The 24022-nt window shown below is 39.5% G+C and overlaps 1 protein-coding gene across 2 annotated transcripts in view; it reads right to left on the reverse strand.

Moving 5' to 3' along the window:
• LOC117554623 (anoctamin-9-like) overlaps positions 1–24022 on the reverse strand; it is a 52919-nt gene that overhangs the window by 19059 nt on the left and 9838 nt on the right. The window contains exons 3-15 of one of the 2 annotated variants that reach the window (XM_034229071.1): positions 21754–21876; positions 21421–21560; positions 19538–19587; positions 19330–19388; positions 17893–17972; positions 13480–13614; positions 11068–11161; positions 10565–10625; positions 10346–10428; positions 8958–9062; positions 3555–3719; positions 2388–2424; positions 791–902 (exon numbers count right to left, since the gene is read on the reverse strand). In XM_034229071.1, coding sequence (XP_034084962.1) covers positions 791–902; positions 2388–2424; positions 3555–3719; positions 8958–9062; positions 10346–10428; positions 10565–10625; positions 11068–11161; positions 13480–13614; positions 17893–17972; positions 19330–19388; positions 19538–19587; positions 21421–21560; positions 21754–21876 — 1244 coding nt within the window. The remainder of the gene's footprint in view (positions 1–790; positions 903–2387; positions 2425–3554; positions 3720–8957; positions 9063–10345; positions 10429–10564; positions 10626–11067; positions 11162–13479; positions 13615–17892; positions 17973–19329; positions 19389–19537; positions 19588–21420; positions 21561–21753; positions 21877–24022) is intronic. The other variant, XM_034229072.1, reaches the window with a different exon arrangement.

Raw genomic sequence — 24022 nt, forward strand, 5'->3', positions numbered from 1 at the left:
TAATCCCATAGAAAATCTGTGGAGGGAGTTGAAGCTTCCAGAGGCCAAGCATCAGCCTCAACACCTTAAGGATTTGGAGAGGAACTTCAGAGAGGAGTGGACCAAAATCATTCCTGAGATGTGCACAGACCTGGAGACCAACTACAAGAAGCGTCTGACCTCTGTGTGTCCAACAAGGGTTTCTCCACCAAGTACTAACACATGTTCTGCAAGGGGATCACATACTTATTTCCCACAGTTAAATGCAAATCAACATTTATATTTTATATAATGTCCATTTCTGGATTCTTTTTTTTTTTATATTCTTACTCTCACTGTTAAAATAAACCTACTATTCCAATGATAGACTGTTTATCTATTTTTAAGTGGGCAAACTTACAAAATCTGCAAGGGATCAAATGTGTATTTCTAAGCCACCAGCTCCAAAGGAATGCAATCAGCCACTAGTGGCTAAATACAATATCAATTCATTGAAAGTGGCCATGCAGCACTTGGATGCTACATATAACTGTAGCCAAGTCTGTCTTGGATGTGTTAGTTCTGTTTATTCTGTCCGCTGTAAGGATGCCCAATATGCGCAGCAAATAGCTAAGCTAGGTAGGTTAGTGGTGCAAACATGCGAACAAATTAGCAGTAGTAAGATATGAAAACATAGGGATAGGTACACCTTTTGCTGATGAAATGTACATGCACACCCAAGGGGACCGTGTCCAACAGAAGGATGCAGGAAGTACATCATGAGCTTGAAAAACATACAAACAACAAAAGAACTTAGTCAGTTACTGAGTACCTGCCCAGGAAGAAGGCCACGTAGAAGAGCGATGAGAAGAGAGTGAAGAACTGGAAGGTGAACATCTTCACTGTGAAGTTCCTCTCTGTGGCAGCAAACGAGTTGGTCTTCTCTACACACACACACACACACACACACAAACAATATGTAAATATTGTTAATTCTGTGTGACTGGCGAAGCCACACACAGTCTAGTATTCGAAAATCTTATCTCATCTTATTCTTCTTCAGAAACACACAAAAAACATATCAAAAAGGTGCGGAATGACCGGGATCGTGTTGCTATGTCTTTTAAAAAAGGGATGTGCCTAGCCGTTTTTCAAATCGCTGTCTTGCCGACTCCACGCAGCAACCAGGAAACCACACCAGTAAGCCAGCTCACACTGTCCGCTCCCCGCAGCAGCGAGCCTCACAACGTCCCGCCAACACGGCACCCAGACCCCACGCAGCATTCACATCCGTTTGTCATTACTGGCGTCATTTTCTGGTTGCTAACAAACGCCATTGTAACACAATCACTGATATTTCACTGTAACGGTGGTGGACTCATCAGAACATAGTGGGCGAGTTGACCAATAAGAGCACAGTGGGCTCACAGGGAGGGGGGGGGGGGGGGGGGGGGCGAGGAGCTCCAACAAGCCGTGTAGGACAGAGAGTGAATGCACATACTATACAGAGATGCTGTATGTGAAACCAATGTGAGTTTGGAACATTGAGCAATATAAATCTATTCTAGTAGACCTCATCACTGGAAATATGATCAGTAGAAACGGCCATGACATGGGACCTTTAAGACTTAGAGTGGGTGACATCACGGCTAGAGGGGAGTGGAGCTGTAAAATCTGAAGAGGTTTTTTTCCAACTATTGCTCGGCTGGCCACAATTTTCACTCTTTATACATCATTTGGTGATCGTAATGTAGGGTAATTTGTCACGGCCGCACCGATATGCTCATTTCATCAAACGGACTTACACATATAGCAAACACGAGAATCATCAGGTGTTCATCTGGATATTTAGCTGATTGGAGTTACAGTTTTTTTTACTTAGAAGCACAATATTGTCTACACATTCTCTGACAGACTGTCTCTCGTTCACTGGCAGGGCGTTGCCGTGGAAACGCTTTGGTCTTTGAACACACCTGTCGGTCGTTAACTAAATCCAGTGGTAATCTAAAGATGTTCAGAAACGATGCAGGAATGTGGTAAAAGAATCCGAAAATGTAATAGATAAACAGTTCAAATAGTCAGCTAAAATGATTGGTTATTCTTTGTTGTACCTTAACAATACAACTAATGCTATGAATACGTACTCAGCGGGGGTAATGTTAGCATCGGGACGTGCACCCAAGTTTCAGTCACATAGTCAACATTTCTCAGAATTGTATAGTTTGTTACAATTGTCATAAAATAGTTTTTTTTTTTTTTTTTTAATAGTTGTCATAACAGTACCATTTTTATTGTATCTTTAACATATTCTTCTTTCTGTGTCTTTGTATGCACCACATGTACGAAAGCAAATACCTGGTATGTGTAAACCTGCAGGTAATAAACCGATTCTGATTCATATCAAATACAGTATTATGATTTGGTCTTACCTATGTCACAGAGCTTAAGGGACACCCATCTGTTTACCTACAGGTGAAAGAGAAACAGAAATATGTGATGGTTCCGTTGCTGGCAGGCAGACCTACAACAGCTGAATGGTGTTCCTTTATCTCAGCTGTTTCCTCTGAAGTGACAGAAACATCGTGAAATCACAATCACCACGAACTAAGCTCATAAGCACATGAAATATAAATATACCATATTAAATCTGTAATTCTGAGGTTTGATTTCTCCAGCAGGACAATGACACAGTGCATCGTCAATCATTTTCAGAAGGTTGGAAAATAAAATCATTTTGTTTCGTTTTACTCAACCAAAAGACTAAGTAGTAAAACTACAGAAACTCCATTTTGCAGTGATCACTGTTATTTTATTTCATGGCTGTAAGTGTTTAAAGGTATAATTATTGATTAATGAATCAAGTTGTCATCATTTTAATGTTGCATCGGTAGAGGTAAAGGTGAAGCTCATTTTATTGATGCTTTATACATTAGGGTGGCACAATTTCAAATAATATCCAAGGCCTAAATCATTATAAAAAATATGAAGATATTAACTATCCATAGTACTCTCTGGCGGGGGTCTAAGAAATAGTTTGCAAGAAATAAGTGCTTTACCCTAACAAGTGCATTCCTTTTCGTTTTAAATGTCTGAATTTATTGTCACTCTTGCTTTAATATTCATTAAAAGCTTGGACGGATACATAACTTTCAAATAAAAAATTATGTTGAGCCCAAATGAAATGTTATTAAAATGAATCTCTGCTTAGAAGTGGTATAACATTGTGTATTTGTTCTGGTCATCAGTTTGAAATAGGTCTGAAGTTTTAGAATACAAACAATTTCATGCCATCTTAGAGTACAAATTGTAATAAGCTAAATCTCTGTTCAAGCAACTGTGTAGGACTTCTCATGTCAGTCAATAACCTGAAGCTTCAATGTTTCAACAAATATGTCAGAAAAGGTTTTATTCTATTTAGATAAATATGCACATAGCACATCAAAATGCACAGGAGCTACAGTGTCATTATGTAGTTTACATTTTCTTACAGAATAAGCAATGATCTGTTGAATGATGTGGTATATCTTAGCGCTAGCAATTATTCCTGTTCTTCAGTGTGTGAATGCACGATGAAGAGAGGGGGGATGTATACGTACCCGGGTCATTATCTGCATGGTGAGGTAGTGCAGCACTGCTCCCAGCATCACAGCCACAGTGTTGGCATGATCCCTGATGAACTCCCAGCTGCCCTCAGACATTAAGGGTGCAGCCACCACTCGAAACACCACCAGGGCATGAGCCAGGCCGATGATCAGCATGAGCTAGAGCACAAAATACACACACTGTTTATCACAGCCTCTATAGTGCTCATCTTGCTTTATTTTCTGTTCTGTCAATGTGATTTTGCAATCTGCCTTTACATTTGTTTTTTTATTGGAGTCACGTGGGTGCGGCAAAAAAAAATGGCGGTAAGGGGCTCTCTCTATTCCGAAGAGTCCCTCCCGAAGCAGTTATTTCAGTCACACCAAAACCAGGAAGGCATAAAGAACACTGTGGGAACTATAGACCCATCTCTATATTGAATGTGGACTATAAAATATACACAAAAAAAAACACTTTTTTGACAGAATTAATCGAAGATTATACAGGATTCGTAAACCAACGTCAAACACAGGATAATATCAAAAAGAACTCTACACATAGTGGACAAAACACATAAGACTAAACATAGTACATTTAGTAAGCATTGACGCAGAAAAGCATTTGATCGGCTAAATTAGGAATTTTTGTATCACATTTTGGAACGATTTGGAAGTATACCAAATCAACACAATGTATAAGAATCAATAGCCAAATGCTAGAATAAAATCAATGGTAACCTGACTGATAAAAGTAGCTTTCAGAGATCACCCACTTTATTTGCAGATTGTATGGGCACCTTTCGGATACAAAATGAATATTTCCAAAACACAGATACTAGCTCTAAATTACACACCATCAACAACGATTAGGGAATCATTTAATCTTAATTGGAATTTAAAGCAAATACAAATATCTTGGGGTTATCATCACCACCAGGGCCGTTTCTTCCTATAGGCGGACTATGCTGGGGCATAGGGCCCCCGCGGCCACTAGGGGGCCCCCAAGCTGAAAGTATTTTTTTTTTTTTATTCATCCGAAAAACAAAAAAAAAAGTTTAATTCATACACACAAAGATGAACAAAATTAGTAGAAGCGGGAGGCCTGAAGCAAAGCTTGTGGAAAGTAGCCCTCCCGTGCATCATCCTAATACAGCGGCATTATTGCGTCAAAAACGTATAGAAATGAAGGAGTACAAAGAAATAAAGAAAACAGGAGAACAAATTAAATAAAAGTTAGTGCAGGAAAACAATAAATGCATATATATATATATATAAAAACTAGATATAGGGTCATTTTCTGCACATGTCAATAGCAGTTTCAACTATCTTTTTTTGGAAATTAAAAAAAATATATAAATACATAGGTACACATCCACTTGGCAAATGAATAATAATAATAATAATAATAATATATGCATAATTGCATATAAACATTGTGAACACTTATTTTCAAGTGACTTTTTTTACATTCATATGTTCACGCTGTGGTTTGGAACTGCTTTTAAATATTATTAGGCATTTTCTTATGGAAAATGTTGTGCATAATCAGTACTGTTTTAAGCTGTACTATCTGAACATATTTTAATAGATTGAGTTTTTTTTTAAATATGGGAGTTGTGTGCTCATATTTACCAACACCACAGTCTATTCGTAATACTTTTTTGTGGGATGTTATTATTTGTTGTAGATTTGTTGAGTACGTGTTTCCCTATATTTCGGAGCAGTATTAAAGGTAAGGGAGAAATAGACTGTTATAAAGAGTATATTTTCTTCAAGAATGTTCTTAGTATGATACAACATACCTATTGTTTTTGACAGTTTAGTCTGTACATAATTTATATGGTGCTTCCAATTGAGTTTTTCGTCAACAAGCAGTCCTAAAAATGTACATGCACCAACTTTTTCTATCTCTGTATTGCAAATCCGTATAATGCAGTCATTTCTACTCTCAGACTTTGTATTGAATAACATGTAATTTGTTTTGGCCACATTAAGGGATAATTTATTAACTGCAAAGCAGTTACATAGTATTTCTAATTCTGCATTCACAATTTGAACAAGATTGCCAAGATTATGATGGGAGCAGAGAATTCAAAGTTCAGGTTCAGCCTCAATATATTTGGGGAGAATTAAAATGAGCCATCTTTATTTGTAGACAGCCAAGCCCTCCTGTGTTCGCAGTGGCGTTTTTATATGTACAAAAGTGGTGGGGCACAAACAACGTAGATGTCTATATATAAGCTTCTGCAGTGAGGTTCATGGCTGGTGAGGCACTGGCACTGACTCTTCAGGTTTACAAATATTATATTTTGACCTAAATCAAAATATAATATTATTTTCAAAACTTTTTTTGTCTGATGCTTCGATTAATTTTAAACAGACAGTTCAACAAAAGGATACCCAAAAAATGTAATGTTATCATTTAAATATTGAATTGTTCTCTCTTAGTAAGATCCCATTTTCAATACAATTACGGTCTTACCTTGACTTGAAGATGAAGTCCATTTGCCTATCCTTCTGGACAAAAATCTCTATTACTTTTTTGTAAAAGTCCTCCTTATCTTCTTGTAGTTTCAAAAGTCTATCATAAATCTAATCGATAGATTTATGATTAGAAAATTATAAAAAGTAGGGTAGACATGTGGATATTATCCGGCTGAACAAAACGTGCATTTATCTAACAGCTACGTTTCCCACAGATCTTATTTTGAGCTATTTTCTAAAATCCCATGGAGAAATATCATTGCTTTTTTGTGGAGGGAAGCCATGTGCAGCTTACTTCCAGGTTTTAGGACGCGTCTCTCTCCTCCTCTTCACACACCACACTTTTTGCGGCACACGTACTTACAGCCAATCAGCTCTGAATTATGTGAGATGACGTATGGTGGGGATGGCAGCTCTATGCCCCTATGGTCATTATTTTTTTGCCACACACATTAAATAGGACAATACTCTGAGCATGCGCAGTGTAGTTTTTATAGTCACCGTTCACTTAGACAGTGAGAGGGAGGGGCATGATCGGGTTTTGTCCCACATGGCTCTAAACAGCTCAATAGGCACACACTGTAGACACGAATTAGAAGAACACAGACTAAAACAGCAATGTACAGACGAATCAGATGATCAACCATGATCTTAAAATATATTTTATATATTTTGTTATTTATTTTTTGCATTTTATTGTAATCATTATTTGTAATACTTTCTGCTGACACTAGGTGGGGCTGTGACCCCCCATTGTAGTTAAAAAAAAACTGTCAAAACTAGGGCCCCCAAACAGCATCTTGCATAGGGCCCCCAAAAAGCTAGAAACGGCCCTGATCATCACTAAGAGAAAATCTAAAATATATAGAGCAAACTATAACAAGATAAATCAAGAAATACAAAAAGGTGTTCTAATCTACCACTAGATTTTACCTCAAGTATTGAGACAAAATGAATCTTCGGCCTATATGTCTTTATCTTTTCCGGTCCCTGCCAGTAGAGGTTCCCCAAACTAAATGTGTGACATGGGATAGGTTTAAATCAAGGATTATCTGGGAGGGCAAAAAACCTTGAGTCAGATACGAAATTCTCCAGCTACCGGAAAATAAAGGAGGCATGGGCCTTCCAAAACTAAAGGAATACTTCATTGCTGCCCAGTTAAGATATGTTGTGTGTTGTGCAAACCAGATTACACAGTAAAGTAGAATGAAATTGAAAAAGAGTTTGTAGATAAACCAATCCAAAACATCATTGGCGATAAAGAAACATGCAAGAAAATTCTAAACTAACTATATACAATTACACTGTTCACTCTAAAAAGTATGGTTCGAAATAATCAACAAGAAGAAGTTAGAGAAAAGTGCACGTTTACTAAAATGGGTAGCATTCAATAGTAATTTAAAACCAGCTGGGAACGATAAGGGATTCAAACAATGGGTATTACAGCATGGTGCACCTAGAGAAGGATGGGGAGCCTGAGAGTTTCCAGCATTTGAAAGATAAATATGATCTAGACAAACATGACTTCTACAGGTACTTACAACGAAGGGATTAGTTTAAGAAGCAAATCAAAAGAGACCCCTCTGGAGTTTGGGCAGAGCATCAGATTGGGAAGAAATGGGATTTAAGTGACTTTGAACGTGGCATGGCCGTTGGTGCCAGGCGGCTGGTCTGAGTATTTCAGAAACTGCTGATCTACTGGGATTTTTACACACAACCATCTTTAGGGTTTCCAGAGAATGGTCTGTGAGCGGCAGTTCTCTGGGAGAAGGCTGACTGGTTCAAGGTGATAAGAGGCAACAGTTACTCAAATAACCACTGGTTACAGCCAAGGTATGCAGAAGACCACCTCTGAACCACAACACCTTGTGCAGACGGGCCACAGCAGCAGAGACCCCACCGGGTGCCCCTCCTGTCAGATAAGAACAGGAAACTGAGGCTACAATTCTCACAAGCTCACCAAAACTGAACAAAAGAAGGTTAGAAACATTTTGCCTGGTCTGATGAGTCTCCATTTCTGCTGCGACATTCGGACGGTGGGGTCAGAATTTGGCGTAAAAAACACGAGAGCATGGATCCATCCTGCCTTGTATCAACGGTTCAGGCTGGTGGGGGTTAATAGTTTGGGGGATAGGTGATGATTTTTCATAAACAAGGTACTTCATCAATATTACGATACGGTATATACAGCAACAGTACCCGACAGTGATAATGATGAGGAACAACAGCTACTCTTCTAATATCATTTGCCCAAGCTACATTCCGCAGGCAGAGTTGGAGTCACCAATAATTGAGGGTGAAATAAGAAGAGCAAATTTAAAAAACGAAAACTGGTAAATCACGAGGGTAAGATGGGTTTCCAGTGGAATATTATGAGGAATATGTGGAAATCTTGGCTCTGGTTTTGCAGGTTTATCAAGAGGCTTTTGAAAAAAGGCCACATGCCACCAACATTTAGTGATGCTTTAATATCTCTAACTTCTCACAGAGATCGAGACAAAGCAGACCCATATCATTTAATATAATATATAAAGAAACAAAGTCTATAGTGATAACCAACAGGGTTAGTTCTCACTTTTTCAGCTTGTCTAGTTGGACTTGTCAAGGGTGTCCTTTGAACCCCTTAATGTTCATCATTTTCTTTCAGAAACATTAGCTGTTAGGATCAGGAAGGAACACAGGCTACGCAGATGACATTTAAGATGTGGTGACGTCTGTACCAAACTTAATAGACACTATTGAGTCCTACTCTAGACTTTTAGGGTACATATCATACATACACATGATTTGTAGATAGCAGGAGAGTTGCATAAAGATGGTAAAATCATGTCTTATACAGTCTTAATTTGTCAATTTGTTGATGCAGTGTTCCGCCAGTATTTCACTGTTGAAAAATAGAAAGTGTTTTTTTGTGTGTGTATGTGTTTCTCTCACCATGACAGTAACCAAGAAGAGGACCAAGGTGCTGCGCAGGTAGGAGTGTCTGAACTGTTTGGGTTTACAGTTTGGGTCATTGACTATTTCAAGAATGAGTTCTTCCTGTCAAAACACACACAAAACCCACAAATAATAATTTACACAAAATGGAGTCAACTGAAACGTATCTAAAATAACAATAATCAGATTTGTTCCAGACAACAGTAATTAAATATCCAATAATACTTTGATAAGTGAACAATTGGCTCTGCTGTTTCTTTCCCACACTAAATATTTGGAGTCGGTTGTCCGTCCTTGTATGTTAAACACATTGTTTGGATGAGGGTAAAGGTACTCTGTTTTTACTTTTTGACTGCATATTATACTTCATATTTTGGATACACTTTACTCTACAAAGCCTGTTGCAGCAACTCTCCGTGTGTGCTTCGAATGTGCTTCTTTTTGACATTTTATTCGGGATACATTTAATCTAATCTTATCTAATCTAATCTAATATTGTCTATACTCTTTACTGCAAATTAGCAGAATACTGTGTAGACTTAATAACTATTCTTTCTACTTAAAGTTTTTGGGTTTCTGTTTATGACTTCTTTGTAAATATTGGTCAAGAGTTATCTCCCAAAATAGCAGCTTGTCAATGCAATCCACTAGTTTATTCCAAGAAATGTTCCGACCATTTATTCTCTTAAACCCCCTCATGTCCAAGAAATAAGTGAAATAATAGATTAACTAAAATGATCTTCAGCTGGTCATGACAATATTTCTGCACAGGTGAAGCATTCAGTTATGCAGCCACTTGCTCACATCTGGTCTTTGTAAAACAGGCGTTCCATTGTTTAAAAGTGATGATCCATGTTGCTTTAATAACTTTAGACCCATATGTAGTTGGCCATGTTTTTCCACAATATAAACATTTACATAGGATTGTTTTTCATGTAGATTCCAATTCAATGTACACACACCGAAGAGTTGCATGAATATGGTTTCCATATACTACGTACAAATGGTTGAAATATTGTGTTTCCCACAGAAGACAATTTGTTTGTGGTAAGGGTTTTAATTCCAGCAAAGCCAGACTACTCTAGGGGTCCCACAGGGGTCCTTTTAGGAACCATTATTATTCCTTTTCTACGTTTATGATTAGTCAAATGTCTCAAACATTCTTTCTCCAATAATGTCTGCAGATGACACAACCCTAGTTCTCTTCTCATTAAACTGATTCACTAATTATGGATGCTCATTTAGTCTAAAACAATTGCCTATGCCAATTGGTTTAGATTTAATAAACTATCGTTAAAACAACCCATCTAAAATGTATTATTAAATTAAACGGAACACTACAGACAACCACACACAGGATCTAGATTTAAATGTGACTTATGTACCTCCTCCTCACACCAGTCGTAGACCTTCCACTGAGAAACATGTCTGGCTCGATGTCTCTTCCACAGCTCTAGGAACAGAGTGGCTGAAAAGAGTCAACCAGTTAAAGAGGGAACACGTTAGATTATATATAAGAGTAGAACATGTTAGATAAGACTTATAGTAAAAAACATTGAGTTGGATATCATAATACATTGAATGAAATCTAATTAGAAACTCACCCCAGATTGCCATGCACATAGCAAAAGCCACAGTTCCTTCATTGTCAAACAGGTGGCTGACCTGTGTGGATATAAACACTTCATGATAAGGGCTGCCCTTTTAATGATGTTTTTGGAAACATCCAATGTCATCTTCACACATACACATTTCAGTAGAAAAAACTACATATTTTATTCATGCAAATCCAGCATGGGTTAATATCTCCCATGATTATTCTGTTTACAAGATTAGATTAGTGTGGTGAAGTGTCTGCACAGAGCCAACAAAGAAGACACCAAACACCTGCCTACTGTTCAGCATAATACCATCTGGCATAAAACACAGCTCCTCCACTGTCATCCTCCACACCCCACCATAAAATAATTTAAGATTTGTATTGTGTAGCATAAAAGGAGCACAACTTGCAATGTAAACAACGGATCAAGTTGTGTGGTCCTTACCATTGCTCTTTTCAATGTGAGTGATCAAATCAACAGAATGACATGACATAAGAAGAGCTTACCTTAGCGTAGGCGCAGGTGTCTGACAGCTGCCACACGACACACCTCTTATCACAGCGAGGACACATAATGATGCTGGACTGGCACACTTCCATACTAAGGACACACAGAGAGTCAAAGTCTAAAGGGTTTTCAGAATAAAATGTCATTCAGAAGATTCTTTTTTCAGAACAAGCTTAGGTAACAGAAAGTGTTATTGTCACTCATCACAGAGACTTAGAGACATTTCGACCTCATGCAACAACCAGTCTCAAAATCATATTAGTTCCAAAGTGGCCAATAAAGGTAATTTAGGAGAACCTGTGGCGTTCATCAATATTTGTATTTGAAATGGGTGATGAAATTCATGAGACCTACCCAAACCAACCTAAAGTTAACACAATACAACTTGAACTGGGGTAGGGCATTGAAATTGAACTTGTTAGTCTGACCACATACATTTTGTTACCACACTAAGCTGGGTTAAGTCCTTTTTATCTGTACTATCTCAGTTAGTACGTGTCAACGATGAATCTTCCATGCAAACTAAAGTTGGTCATGGAGTGCCACAGGGCTCTGTACTATTCTTCTGTTAGGCAATATTATAAGGAATCACTCTGTTACATTTAGTAGTTTGTATGCGGATAATACTCAATTATATTTATCAATCAAGCCTGATGAAACCAATCAACTAAATACAATTCAAGAATACCTCAAGAACTTAAAAACTTAGATAACCTGCATGTATTTGATGTTAAAAACAGACAACTGAAGTTATTGTGAACTCTGAAACAAACTATCTAAAGATATACTCACTGTTGGAGCCACAATGTATGTGTCTTTGTTTTTATTTTAACTGCACAAGTTTAATGTAACATGCAGTTATGCCATTGAACACAAGATGGAGCATTCACTTGGTATTCACAAAGTTCTCCCGCTCCAATCCCTCAGTGGCTTAAGTATAGACTAGGTTAAAAAGTCACTACACTCACTCTGGATGGCATTAACTTGGCCTCCAGCACCACCGTAAGGAGTCTTGGCTTTATCTTTGATCAGAATTTGTCCTTATCATTATACCCATTATATCCCTGCATTCTAGGAATGGTTATTCCAGTTTGTGTTCGGGCGGCCGACACCCTCTCCACATTTAGGAGTAGGCTAAAGACTTTCCTTTTTGATAAAGCGTATAGTTAGGGCCGGCTCAGGCTTGCCTTGAACCAGACCCTAGTTATGCTGCTAAAGACTTCCACTGTTGGGGGACATTCGACGTTCACTTTTCCTCCCTTTCTCTTCCTCTTTTGAATGCACTCACGTTCTCTCTATACATTCATGTCCCAAAACATGATGGCATAATAGCCTATAAGTTAAGAATGCTCACTCTGATGGTCATCATATTTGGAGAGGGAACTACCAGTTGGCTGACCTACATCACCAAATAGTCAGAATAAGAGTAACCCAATAAAATAAAGTGTATTAGTTCTAAATTGCAAGCCTCTAAAACATAGGTGTAAATAGTACAGGTGTTATTGAAACTGGAACCTTAATTCAAAGTACAGTATACAATTCATCAAATCATTCTGTGAGAGGTCAAGTATATAGATACTAGAATATAATGTTAAATGTCAGGTTCCTCAGAAGCGTTAGGGGACACATTTTGACATTCTGCACAGCAGGTGCAGAACTCCGTACAGGGAAGGCCAACAGAGAGGCACTGGCACTTTCCACTCTCTCCACACTTTGCATCTTTGCAATACAAGTGAGTAATGTCTCTCACTTCTCTAGGTGCTGGGGTTTTGTAAATAGCACTGGTTGAATGGCCCCATCTCTGACAATCCACCGCTTGCCAACAGGACTCCATAACAAGGGTTTGGGTTCGGCCTGTGATATCGCTGTCTGAAACATTGCTCTTTGTACATGTTGTTGAAATGCATCCTCTGTTGGCGGCAGATTTTCCGAGGCTGCATCTGTTGTTGATGCAATTATGAACCTCAGTTCATCCAAGTTTGTGCACATCAGTCCTTTTTCTTTTTTGATTTGACAACAATCAATTTCATTAATGGGAGACCCCAAAGATAAGAAAAATCATTGTTGTGTTTTGTTCTACCTCGGGTAGGGGTATCTCAAAATCTGAGGGCCCTTCCTGCTAGACTATAACTCAACATCTGGGGCATGATTCCCAGAGTGTTTGTGTCTCTGCCAATAGTTAAGTAGTATAAAAATGTAATTTGATTGGTTGTTTATTGATAGATTGATTGGTCTAAACTTTCCCACACACAGATCAGAAATAATTACATGGAGTGATTTACAACAACTACAGATGTCCAGAATATTCCAAATCAAAAGAAATCCTTAAAGTGTATGACCAAAAAAGACCAGTGTTTCCCACGTTTAAGTTCATTTACCATATAATATTACCTTCTCAGCTTCTGACTCACATTAGAGGGTTGGAGTTGAAAAAGGCAAGTCCATAAAGGAAAACGACCACGCCCAGAGCAGCAGCCGGGACCAGCAGTTTCGTATAAAAGCCCAGCCACAGGTAGTACAAAGCCACTTTCTCTCCGAAGTAATTCCTGCAGGGAGAAAACACACAGGCAGACATGAAGTAAAAAAACATTGGCGACTATAAAAATAGTTTGGTCACCTGGGACTTTCTCATGTTTTATTGGTTTACAGTGTTTAATCAGATATTTTCATAAACAAAATCCATTTTGATTAATGTTTGTTAACAGGTCTCTTGTCAGGTTTAACAAGTAGTGAGGGTATACTGGGAATATCTGATCGAGTCCCCATATCTCCAAGGTTATCAAATTCAAATCTCAATCATTTTCAATGACGCTTTTAGAGAAGTGCCCTTTCTCCATTTTCACACATTTTACGAATCAATAACATTATCTACATAAAACACCACAAAATGTGATGCCTGCAACACGTACAAAAAAGCTGGGACAGGGGAAACAAAAGACTGGGAAAGTTGAGGAATGCTGAAAAAAACTCCTGTTTGGAACCTTCCACAGGTGAACAGAGGTGGGAAGTAATGAAGTAGAAATACTTTGTTACTGTAATTAAGTCGATTTTTCAGGTATCTGTACTTTACTTAAGTATTTATTTTTCTGACCACTTTTTACTTCCTACATTTTAAAAACACAAATATCTGTACTTTCTACTTCTTACATTTACAAAACAGGCTCGTTACTTTCCTTTTAATGCATGTGAGGTGAATTACGAATTATTTTTGCATCATTGCGGGCCTTCCCCGACATCAAGACTGATTTCAAACTAAATGGATGTGACAAGTAGAGAAGACGAGCCATGGTGTGCAGATCATGCCCGACAGACGAAAACAACGTAAAAGACGTATGACGAAGCAGCTTGGCAGAGACGGGAGAAAGGTCTAACGGCGTAATGTCCAAGAGTAACGCTAGTACAGTCAGCGACAGGACTGAAAATGAAGATAACATCGACAGAGGCGATTCATCAGACCACCAGCAAGACATCCCGCATCCATGGCCTTACTTAAGGAAGAGGTTTGAAGTTGTGGGTGCAAAAAATGCACTATAATCATTTTAGTTTGATTTGTTTAGGCCTATATTAAGGCAAAGGAACCCATCTACAATGTTGGCTACAGCAAATACAGGTACTTTGTTTTTGTTGTTCACACTGAATACATTCAGAATGGCAGTAATACAAGTATATTAATATGATGTAAGGTTCAGTTCGTTTTGCACAAAAACAGCCAGCTTAAAAGTTACTTTTTACTGTGAGTACATTTCAGAGACTGTACTTTTACCTAAATAAAATGTTGAATCAGCACTTCTACTTTTAGCAAAGTATTTTTTTACACAAGTATCTGTACTTCTACTTAAGTAAAGAGTGTGTACTTTTGTACTTTTACTTAAGTAAAAAGTTGAATCAGTACTTCTACCAAAGTATTTTTTTACACAAGTATCTATACTTCTACTTGAATAAAGAGAGTGTGTACTTTTGCCACCTCTGCAGGTGAACAGGTTGATTGGAAACAGGTGAGTGTCATGATTGGGTATAAAAGGATCATCCCTGAAATCAGTCGTTCACAAGCAAGGTAGGGCGAGGTTGACCACTTTGTGAACAACTGCGTGAGCAAAAGGTCCAACAGTTTAATAACAATGTTTCTCAACGTACAATTGCAAGGAATTTAGGGATTTCATCATCTACAGTCCATAACCTCATCAAAAGATTCAGAGAATCCGGAGAAATCTCTGCACGTAAGGGGGGGTTGAAAACCAACACTGTATTTCCGTGACCATCGACCCCTCAGCCAGCACTGCATTTTAAACCGACCTCATCCTGTAAAGCAGGGGTCGGCAACAGGCGGACCGTGGTCCGGATCCGGACTCAGACCTACAGTATACGGACCCGGACCTATAATCAATACATTAATAGGGGATTTCAAATTGACGGGGCGATTCTATTTGAACCGCCGCCGACAGGGGGCGAAAGAGATGAGAGCGATACAGGGAGAGAAACACAGAAGAACAGACGAGAGCGCGGCAGAGAGAAGAGGAGAGGAAAGTGAGTGAAGAGAATAATTAGCGATACAGGGAGAGAAGCGGAGAGGAGAGAGAACAGGCGTGTTAGCGGCAGACAGGGAGAGACAAATAATTACACATGGCGCTCTCCAAGAAGAGGAAAGTGGACAGTGAGAACAGAGCTTTTAACCCTGAGTGGACTCATTCATGTTCATCCTGCCCACTGGGAGCACAGAGCCAGTGTGTCTCATATGTTCAGAGGCCGTGGCGCTCATTAAAAGTGCCAAAACGCCACTATGAGACAAAGCACAAAGTGTTTGACCAAACATTCCCTCTCAAGTCAGAACTGAGGTCACAACAAATAAGCAGTCTCAGAGCCCAATATGATCAGTCCACCAGGATCAAAATTAAAACTAAATATCGTTCCAGAGCAGGCTAACCGAGGCTAACCAATGAGCACCTGCATGTGTATGAGAATGGCCCCGACTCCATTTCAGCCCAGATTTAAACTCCTGGCAGGACAAGCTCGAGCTCAATTCTCACACTGAATAAAAAAAAAGTGAGTGAGGGACTGCAATATAAGAGGGAAATAAAGAGAAACTTTGAAACTGTTCAATTGTTATGATGTGTAAAGACTGATATTGTTCTATAATTGGCTGAAACTGTTAAGTCATGATGTGAAACGGTTAACAAAGAAAAAAGGGACACTCAAGCTGCTGCTACACTTTATTTTATTCATCTAAAATTAAGCACTTTTAAGATGCACATATTTTCAAAAGCTATTTTATTTATTTTCTCTATTTTATTTGTAAATGCAGCCCGAGAGGAACATTACACATATCCACGGTATTTACTGTATATATGTATAGTTCAATGCTAATTGACAATAAATATTGTTGTTTTTGAATTGTACTTTCTTTATTTGATTGGCAGTCAGTTGTTGATTACATGCAGACGTTGATAAAGCTACAGCTACTTCAATATATATCACACTAATTCATAAAGCAAGTTAGACATTTTAATGTTCCGGACCTTTGCATGGGGACATTTTCTCTAACTGGACCTCGCTGAATTTGAGTTGAATACCCCTGCTGTAAAGGATATTACCACGTGGGCTGCTCAGGAACACCATACTGAATACATACACGTTGACTGGCGAAAAACTCTGCCCGGTTCCCTCGCCCCCACCGCGGAGAAGGGCAACCATGACAACCATGCTTCTTCGCTGCTTTCGTGGAGGAAGTTACAGCGCCACGTACAGGCTCGGCATATGTACTGCAGCTTCTCCATCGGTTGGAGCTAAACGGAGCTGTCTCGTGTGGACAGAAATTTTCCGGTGTCTATTGCGTGTGGACGGAAGCCTTTTTTGCGATTGCGTTTGCGTATGCGTTTTACCGTTATCGTCCTTGTGTGGCCGGGGCCTCAGTGAGTGTCTGCTCGGTTAGTGATAACGTAGATGCATACTATGCACAGATCATTTGACGACCAAATACTGCAATAAACAAGCATTAAGACACAAACGTTGTTAGAACATGTTTGTGTAGCGGAGGTTAATGTAACGTTAGTTTAATATGCTCGTGAAATGCAAATCTCAAGTGGCAATACAAATACACAAACAGTGGACTGCCGCCCTCACTAGTAGCTCTAAAATGTATTTGAAGTTGGAGACTATGGGCTCCTATTTCACCGGTAGGATTTCTACGCTCTTGGTGATGCTGACTCATGACTCAAAGGACTCGTATGATTTGCCATCTCTACCCAGAAACTCTGCCGGCTCCTCTGGGCCGAGCTCATCTGAGATGGACTGTTGCAGAGTGGAAAAGTGTTCTGTGGTCTGATGAGTCCACATTCCTAATAGTTTTTAGAAATCATGGACGTCGTGTCGGCTAAAGAGGAACAGGACCATCCAGATTGTTATCAGCGCACAGATCAAAGCCCGCATCTGTGATAGTGTGGGGGGGTGTTCGTGCCCATTAATGCTGAAAGGTACAGACAGGTTTTGGAGCAACGTATGCTGCCCTCCAAGCGACATCTTTTTCAGGAACGTCCCTGCTTATTTCAGCAGGAAAATGCCAAGCCACATTCACACGTTACAACAGCTTGACTCCGTAGTGAAAGAGTGGGGGTACTAGACTGTTCTCCATTGAACATGTGGGGTGCATTATGAAGCACAAAATACAACAAAGGAGACCCTGGACTATTGAGCAACTGAAGGTGTACATCAAGCAAGAATGGGAAATAATTCCACCTACAAAGCTCCAACAATTAGTGTCACACACACACACACACACACACACACATACACACATACATACACACACGGACAGACAGACAGACACTGACTTGACATCGTTGACTGGTTGTCCTGTAAACAGACCCGACCATCGAGCCCACTTCTTCTTCAGCTGCTTCTGCTTCTTTCTCTGTGAACCATGGTCAAATATCAGCACATACATCGGGTGTTTATCCTACTCAATATGCATTTACACTTTGTAACATTAATATTACACATGGGCGGTGCCAGAGATTTTCTTTTTGGGGTGCTGTGGGGTAGCTTGACGTTTCATTGAGGGTGCTCAAACATGTAGGGTTTCCCATTAATGTACTGGGCACTACAGTTGAATTTTCTAATGCAACACTCCCCACACGCATATACACAGTGTACCCGCGACTCTTACAATGAAGGCTCGATGATTAGCTCAAGGCATGTAGGCTAGGTGTAAGCAGGGGTAAAGTGCTATTTTATAAGTGGGTGGTGGACCTAACCTCCTCTAGGGGGGTCCGGGGGCATGCTCCCACGGGAAGATTTTTTATATTGAAGTTAAATGCATCAATCTGGTGCACTTTGAGAGCAACATTAGGAGATCTATGGATACATCTCTCAGCACCCATATGAAACAGAACTGTACACAGATTTACTTTTTCTTTATGGTTATTTTAATAATCACTCTCCTTTTAAACTGCATTCTTGTTTTACTGTCATATAGTATTTGATACCAGTTTTTCATTTATTCTCTTTTTTTTTTTTTATACCTATAGTGATCATATAAAGGTGTGCCTTGGACATACTGGTTTACATAAATGGTGATCAAATAATTTGAGTCCCACTGAGATAACTTAGACTAAAGTGAACAATCTAAACACTCAGAGTGCTTTAGCTCACCTGAGTCTCTCAGTCTGACAGGAGAGGACTTTCCCTCCACATTGTTGTAAAAACAGCTTCTAATATCCGTTAGTTAAGTTATCCGGTTTTTCAGCGGTTTATACCAGGCTCAAACATAATACACCAGCAGTTATGTGTGCAAGTGTATCACATGATGATGTCCAATACATTTCAGTTTGCTGACAAATCTTTCTTTCTCTTCCGTCTTCCTTATAATACAAAACACTTTTAGGTAGGAGCTTTGCATTTTCAGCTGACTGCCACTTCAGTGATTGTTTCTTTAGTTCATACACTTTGACAGAGGGAAACATCTCCTCACTTCCTCTCAGGAAACACATTCTGCCAGTAAAACCTTTTCTTATAAGATCAAATATGTATTAACCTTAGTTTTCAATCAGCACCTTCAATATCTGGATTAAGATGGGGAAATACGTGTTTTTATATATATATTTAATAATATAGTTTGGCACATTGTCAGGTGATAGTTAAGTGTGCAGATGTGTCATTCCGGTCAATATAACCATCAGATGGTACCAGCAGGTGATCAATCCTGAAGGACTAAAAACCTGATTTTGCAATTGTCCCAGCAAAAATAATAAGATTGAAGGAGGACTTACTTCATGGAGGCAGAACATGGTTTCAAACACACCCTTCTTTATCAGTTCCTCCAGGTTTTCTGATCAATAGCCATACCAAAAGCAGGAAAAATCAGCATCAGGGAACTCAAAATATCAAAACATGGTTAATTATCAATTTGCATGGCTGCCTGTGAATAGTCAAAATAGAGGTGATAATATAGAGTTCTTTGAAATAAATCACACTCACCTCCTGTGTTGATGAAGGTCTGAAGAAGGATGAAATGGACAATTCGGATCCTGGAGGAATAATAAATGTTGCAGTAAGAGAAAAAACCCCGGGCAGGATCCGAATGAGTAGTTTTAAACGGCATGAATAATGCTGACTGCACAGGTGTTAGTATGCACCACCCACAGACCCACCTGGCTCCCACACAGAACACAACATTTTTACATAAAACAGTTTGGTTGAATCCACATTTCCCAGTTCCAACATACTATAATATACTACATATATTGTGTTGAGGTCAGGACATAAGTCACCAGGGCTTGAATGAACACTTTCATTCACGTAGACAGTGAGGTGACTGGTGATGAATCTGCATCAGCTCCAGAAAGTGTGTTCAGCCTTATTTTTAAATCAAGTTGTATTTGGCTTGTTGCATTATTGCATGGTAGGGTACACAGAGCAGCAGAGGTGGGACCAAGTCATTGTTTTGCAAGTCCGAGTCAAGTCTCTAGTCTTTGCGCTCAAGTCTGAGTCAAGTCAGGATGGGCAAGTTCAAGTCAAGTCCAAGTCCTAAACTTTGACAAAACGAGTCTTAAACAAGTCCTTATGTGTTTTTCACCAAATGTAATGACATCCATCAACAGAATAATACTTAATAATCAAACTGCTCTTTATTAGTCACATTAATAATGTAATAATCCATTTTCTCTCTGCTGGTAAAGTAACGTGTTTTTTTCTATTTTAAGAGGGAACAATAAGGTAAGGCTACCGTGACGGTTTGATTCAGAAGGAGTTTAATGTATAAGATCCCTGATGTTGAGGTAACCATTTATTTCCACTGTGTACAACATGTTGTAAGGGACCACAATATATCTTTATGCAAGGGATAATGTGCAGCGAGGCGGTCTCTATGGGGAAGAGAACACCTGAGTCTAGATCCCTCTGCAGGTGGTACTTTAAGTATATTTTGATGATAATACTTTTGTACTTTTACTTGTAACATTTTGAATGCAGGACTTTTTATTGTAACCGAGTATTCCTACACTCTGGTACTTCTACTCAAGTACAAGATCTGAACTTCTCCCACCTCTGACAATCAATCCTGAGTGGTTATCAAAAAAAAACCCTGCTCTGAAGGTTATTTTCATTTTACAAATCCTGCACTCAGCTTTGCTTTCTCCAATATCATTGAAATGCAGCCAGATGCTGCTTCTTTTTCGGTTTTCGCAAATGTCTTGACCCACGCGCTTGCATTTAAATCCGGCTCCCCGTCTCCCTGTCGCTCTGTAGCTGGCCTGTACCACTACACCTGCTGTCTTTGGAGCGTCTGCCCCCCACCCTTCTTTCACATAATGGTATGATCCTACTGTGTCCTCGCATATTATTGGCCCGGCAAAATAAAGTCCCGCCCCTGCCTGCAAGGATTCTCAGCAAGAGTAGGAGCGGCTGAAGAGTCTGCTCTCCCCGACGGGAGTCTTCTCTTCTAGCGGCATCTCGCGATCGGCGTGTTGGAGACCTCTGAATTAAATGATCAAGTCACCTCAAGTCAGAAGGCTCAAGTCCAAGTCAAGTCCCGAGTCATTGGTGTTCAAGTCCAAGTCGAGTCGCAAGTGTTTTGTGATTTTGTCAAGTCGAGTCCAAAGTCATCAAATTGGTGACTCGAGTCTGACTCCACACCTCTGCAGAGCAGTACTATCTGTTTAAGAAAAAAAGCAAGGCAGTTGAAGTGGTGTTATTGCTCAAAGTTGCTGCAGACTTTCATGTGGAAGAATTTTATGAAGCAGCATTCATCTGATGCCCTCTGATCAGTGTGCATACAGGAACAAATATGCTGTTTCTCCTTAAACAAGGACTTCGGTCAGAGCAGTGATACAATCAAATCTATATTTATATGTTTATATTACCTGGTAGCCTGGGTGACAGAGCCCCTTACATCTCCACACCAGTTGCAGGAGTCAGAGACTTTGAGCAGGTACTGGTAGTCTTTGAACATCTCATTGGGAGCACGGATGCCAAAAAACATTTTGTCATCATGTTCAATCCTCTAACACACAAAAACAGCACACACAATAAAGGACACTTTGTCTTCTTTGATTCATACAATCCTTATCAGTACATCGAGTCAGGTGTCAGGTCACAGTGTTTTAAAGAATTGTCTACGGTGTTGAGTGTATGTAAGTCACTTTGGGTAAAAGCCTCAGATAATGATATGTAATGTGTAACGGAGGCAGACTCACTTTAACTGTGATGTTTTTCTCTTCTAGCTTCTGGATGAAGGCTCTCTGTCTCTGAGCCTTCTGGTCCCTTTCATCATCCACCTGATGGGCCACCAGTACATAGTCATATGTCTTCTGGGTGGGCTGTTCAAAAAACAACATATTGTTCAACATTATTAAGCAGCTCAAAATAAGTATTAGACTTAGTTTGGTCCAGATAAAGGAAAGAGAAAAATAAAACAAATGAAAGATCAATGCAATCAGTCAAATGCACTACAGATCTTTGCAAAACAGGTTTTGGTCAAACATCTCTGCATTGCTTAATGGAATACTCACGTCTGACTGGTCCATTTGGACATTCTATGGTGCAGCAGACTGTTACTAGAGATGCTGTAGGACCATATACAGTCAGCTGAGAGAGATTTGGAAAATGTAACGTTTAATAAAATAAACTAATGTTAACATTTGACCAGGGTGAGCTTGCGCTGATATTCTTTCTAACGACCATTTGGTCCAACCTGGTATCACGGCTAGACGTGAACATGTCCCGTTGGTCCACTGGGAAACGTCAGGATGACACGATTTCACCACCTCAAAACGTCACAGGATTGTCAACCATTGGAGAAATACCCGGATGTTGACAAGCAAGCCTCCATCACGACTTTTGGTTCACTATAACACAACATTTTGTGGAGAATACGAAGATTTGTTCAGGTCTCACCAGGGAAATGTTTATATACTACATATGTTACTAAAGAGGTTTTGGATTGGCCAGTGTCCATGTAAAGTTATCGTCATCTCTTGGAGTGAAAACAGTATTTCCGGTGTTGGCGTTTTCATAGTAACGTGGTTGCTAGGGATGTAGCTCTCGCTGCAAAGCACGGAAATTAGTAATCTCATCACTGTCGGTTGATTTTACAGTGATATCTGCAGTACTCATCAAATAAAAAAACACCAGTGTGTCCTTACTGTAATTACACAACATTCATTGGTTTTAATTGTGTTCAATGCTTTTGTGTTTTTCCCTTTCGACGAGACAAAAATGTCCCTCTGAGTTTTGGATAGAACAAAGACATTACACTACCCATGACTTTAGCCCCGGATGCCTACCCCAGACGACGCCCATGGTTATTCCGCGTGATTGCTTTTCTCTTTGGAAGTCATCACATTACGGCATTGTAATACACGGTTCGGCTGCATTAAATATTACATATCTGCCGTAGTTCTCTATTTATAGAGCCCTGATGAGAAGACAATTTGGAAAAACTGGAAGCCCTCTGACAACAAAACTGAATGCATGAAGTGGATCATAAATATAACGCATTTAAACAACATCTTTCATTTCTCTTCACACAATACGTCTCCTTGCAGTATCAATAGTAATTTGGCTTATTTTCATATTGATCAAATTGATAGATAGGCTTTTCTAAAACCCTTATCACAACAGCTCTTTGCATACCAAAAATAAACTACAAATATGTTGTCGTTTTGCATCACGGTACAAAGCTGATATAATGGTACTTGTAGTTTTTAAGGATATTATTGATTTTCTTTAGAATGTAAACACTGAGTTGAGAGAATAGTCAGTGGTGTTAGGTGATGGGAGACACATCTATGGAATCAGAATTACAATATCTAACCGTTAAATGCCTGAAAGTCATTTTTCAACCTATTTTAAGGAAATAAATAAAGCTTCGCCAGTTTGGGTCCTTATCACAACTGATCAAGATGGCCAAACAATTCTCTGCTCAGAGGGCCTTGCAAATGATTTAGGAAGAGAACCATTTGATGATGATGTAGAGCAGGGGTGCCCAACCAGTCGATCGCGATCGGAGATTCCGAGTCGATCGCGAGATTTGTCTAAAAATAGAACAACAATATTCTGTTTTATCGTTAATGTTCTATAACCAGGGGTGCACATAACTTTCTCAGTGAGGTACTCAGATGAGTACCTGGAGTCAGTGTTGGGTACTCCAACTTCTGGCTCCACTCAAAGTTATTTGATGAAGCCCTCTGTATCGCGAACATCAAGGGCTAGTGGAGTACTTCATGACCACAGAGCTTGAACGTTGTGATCAGCGGTTTTAGCGCAGTTCTCCAGTGAAGGGCAGGAGTCTCCCTCCGCTGCCGGTTGGCGTAGTTTCGGCACAATTCCGTTGTACAGACCGACGTTAAAAGCAGCCCGTCTGTGCACACGGAGACCGACTCTGTCGTCCAGTGATCTAACCGCCTTCTGGAAAAGCTTCACAAGTACGTCGGTACGCAAATGCGCTTTGTGACACAAGTGACG

This window comes from Gymnodraco acuticeps, unplaced genomic scaffold (genome assembly GCF_902827175.1).
Source record: "Gymnodraco acuticeps unplaced genomic scaffold, fGymAcu1.1, whole genome shotgun sequence".
Classification (NCBI taxonomy): Eukaryota; Metazoa; Chordata; class Actinopteri; order Perciformes; family Bathydraconidae; genus Gymnodraco; species Gymnodraco acuticeps.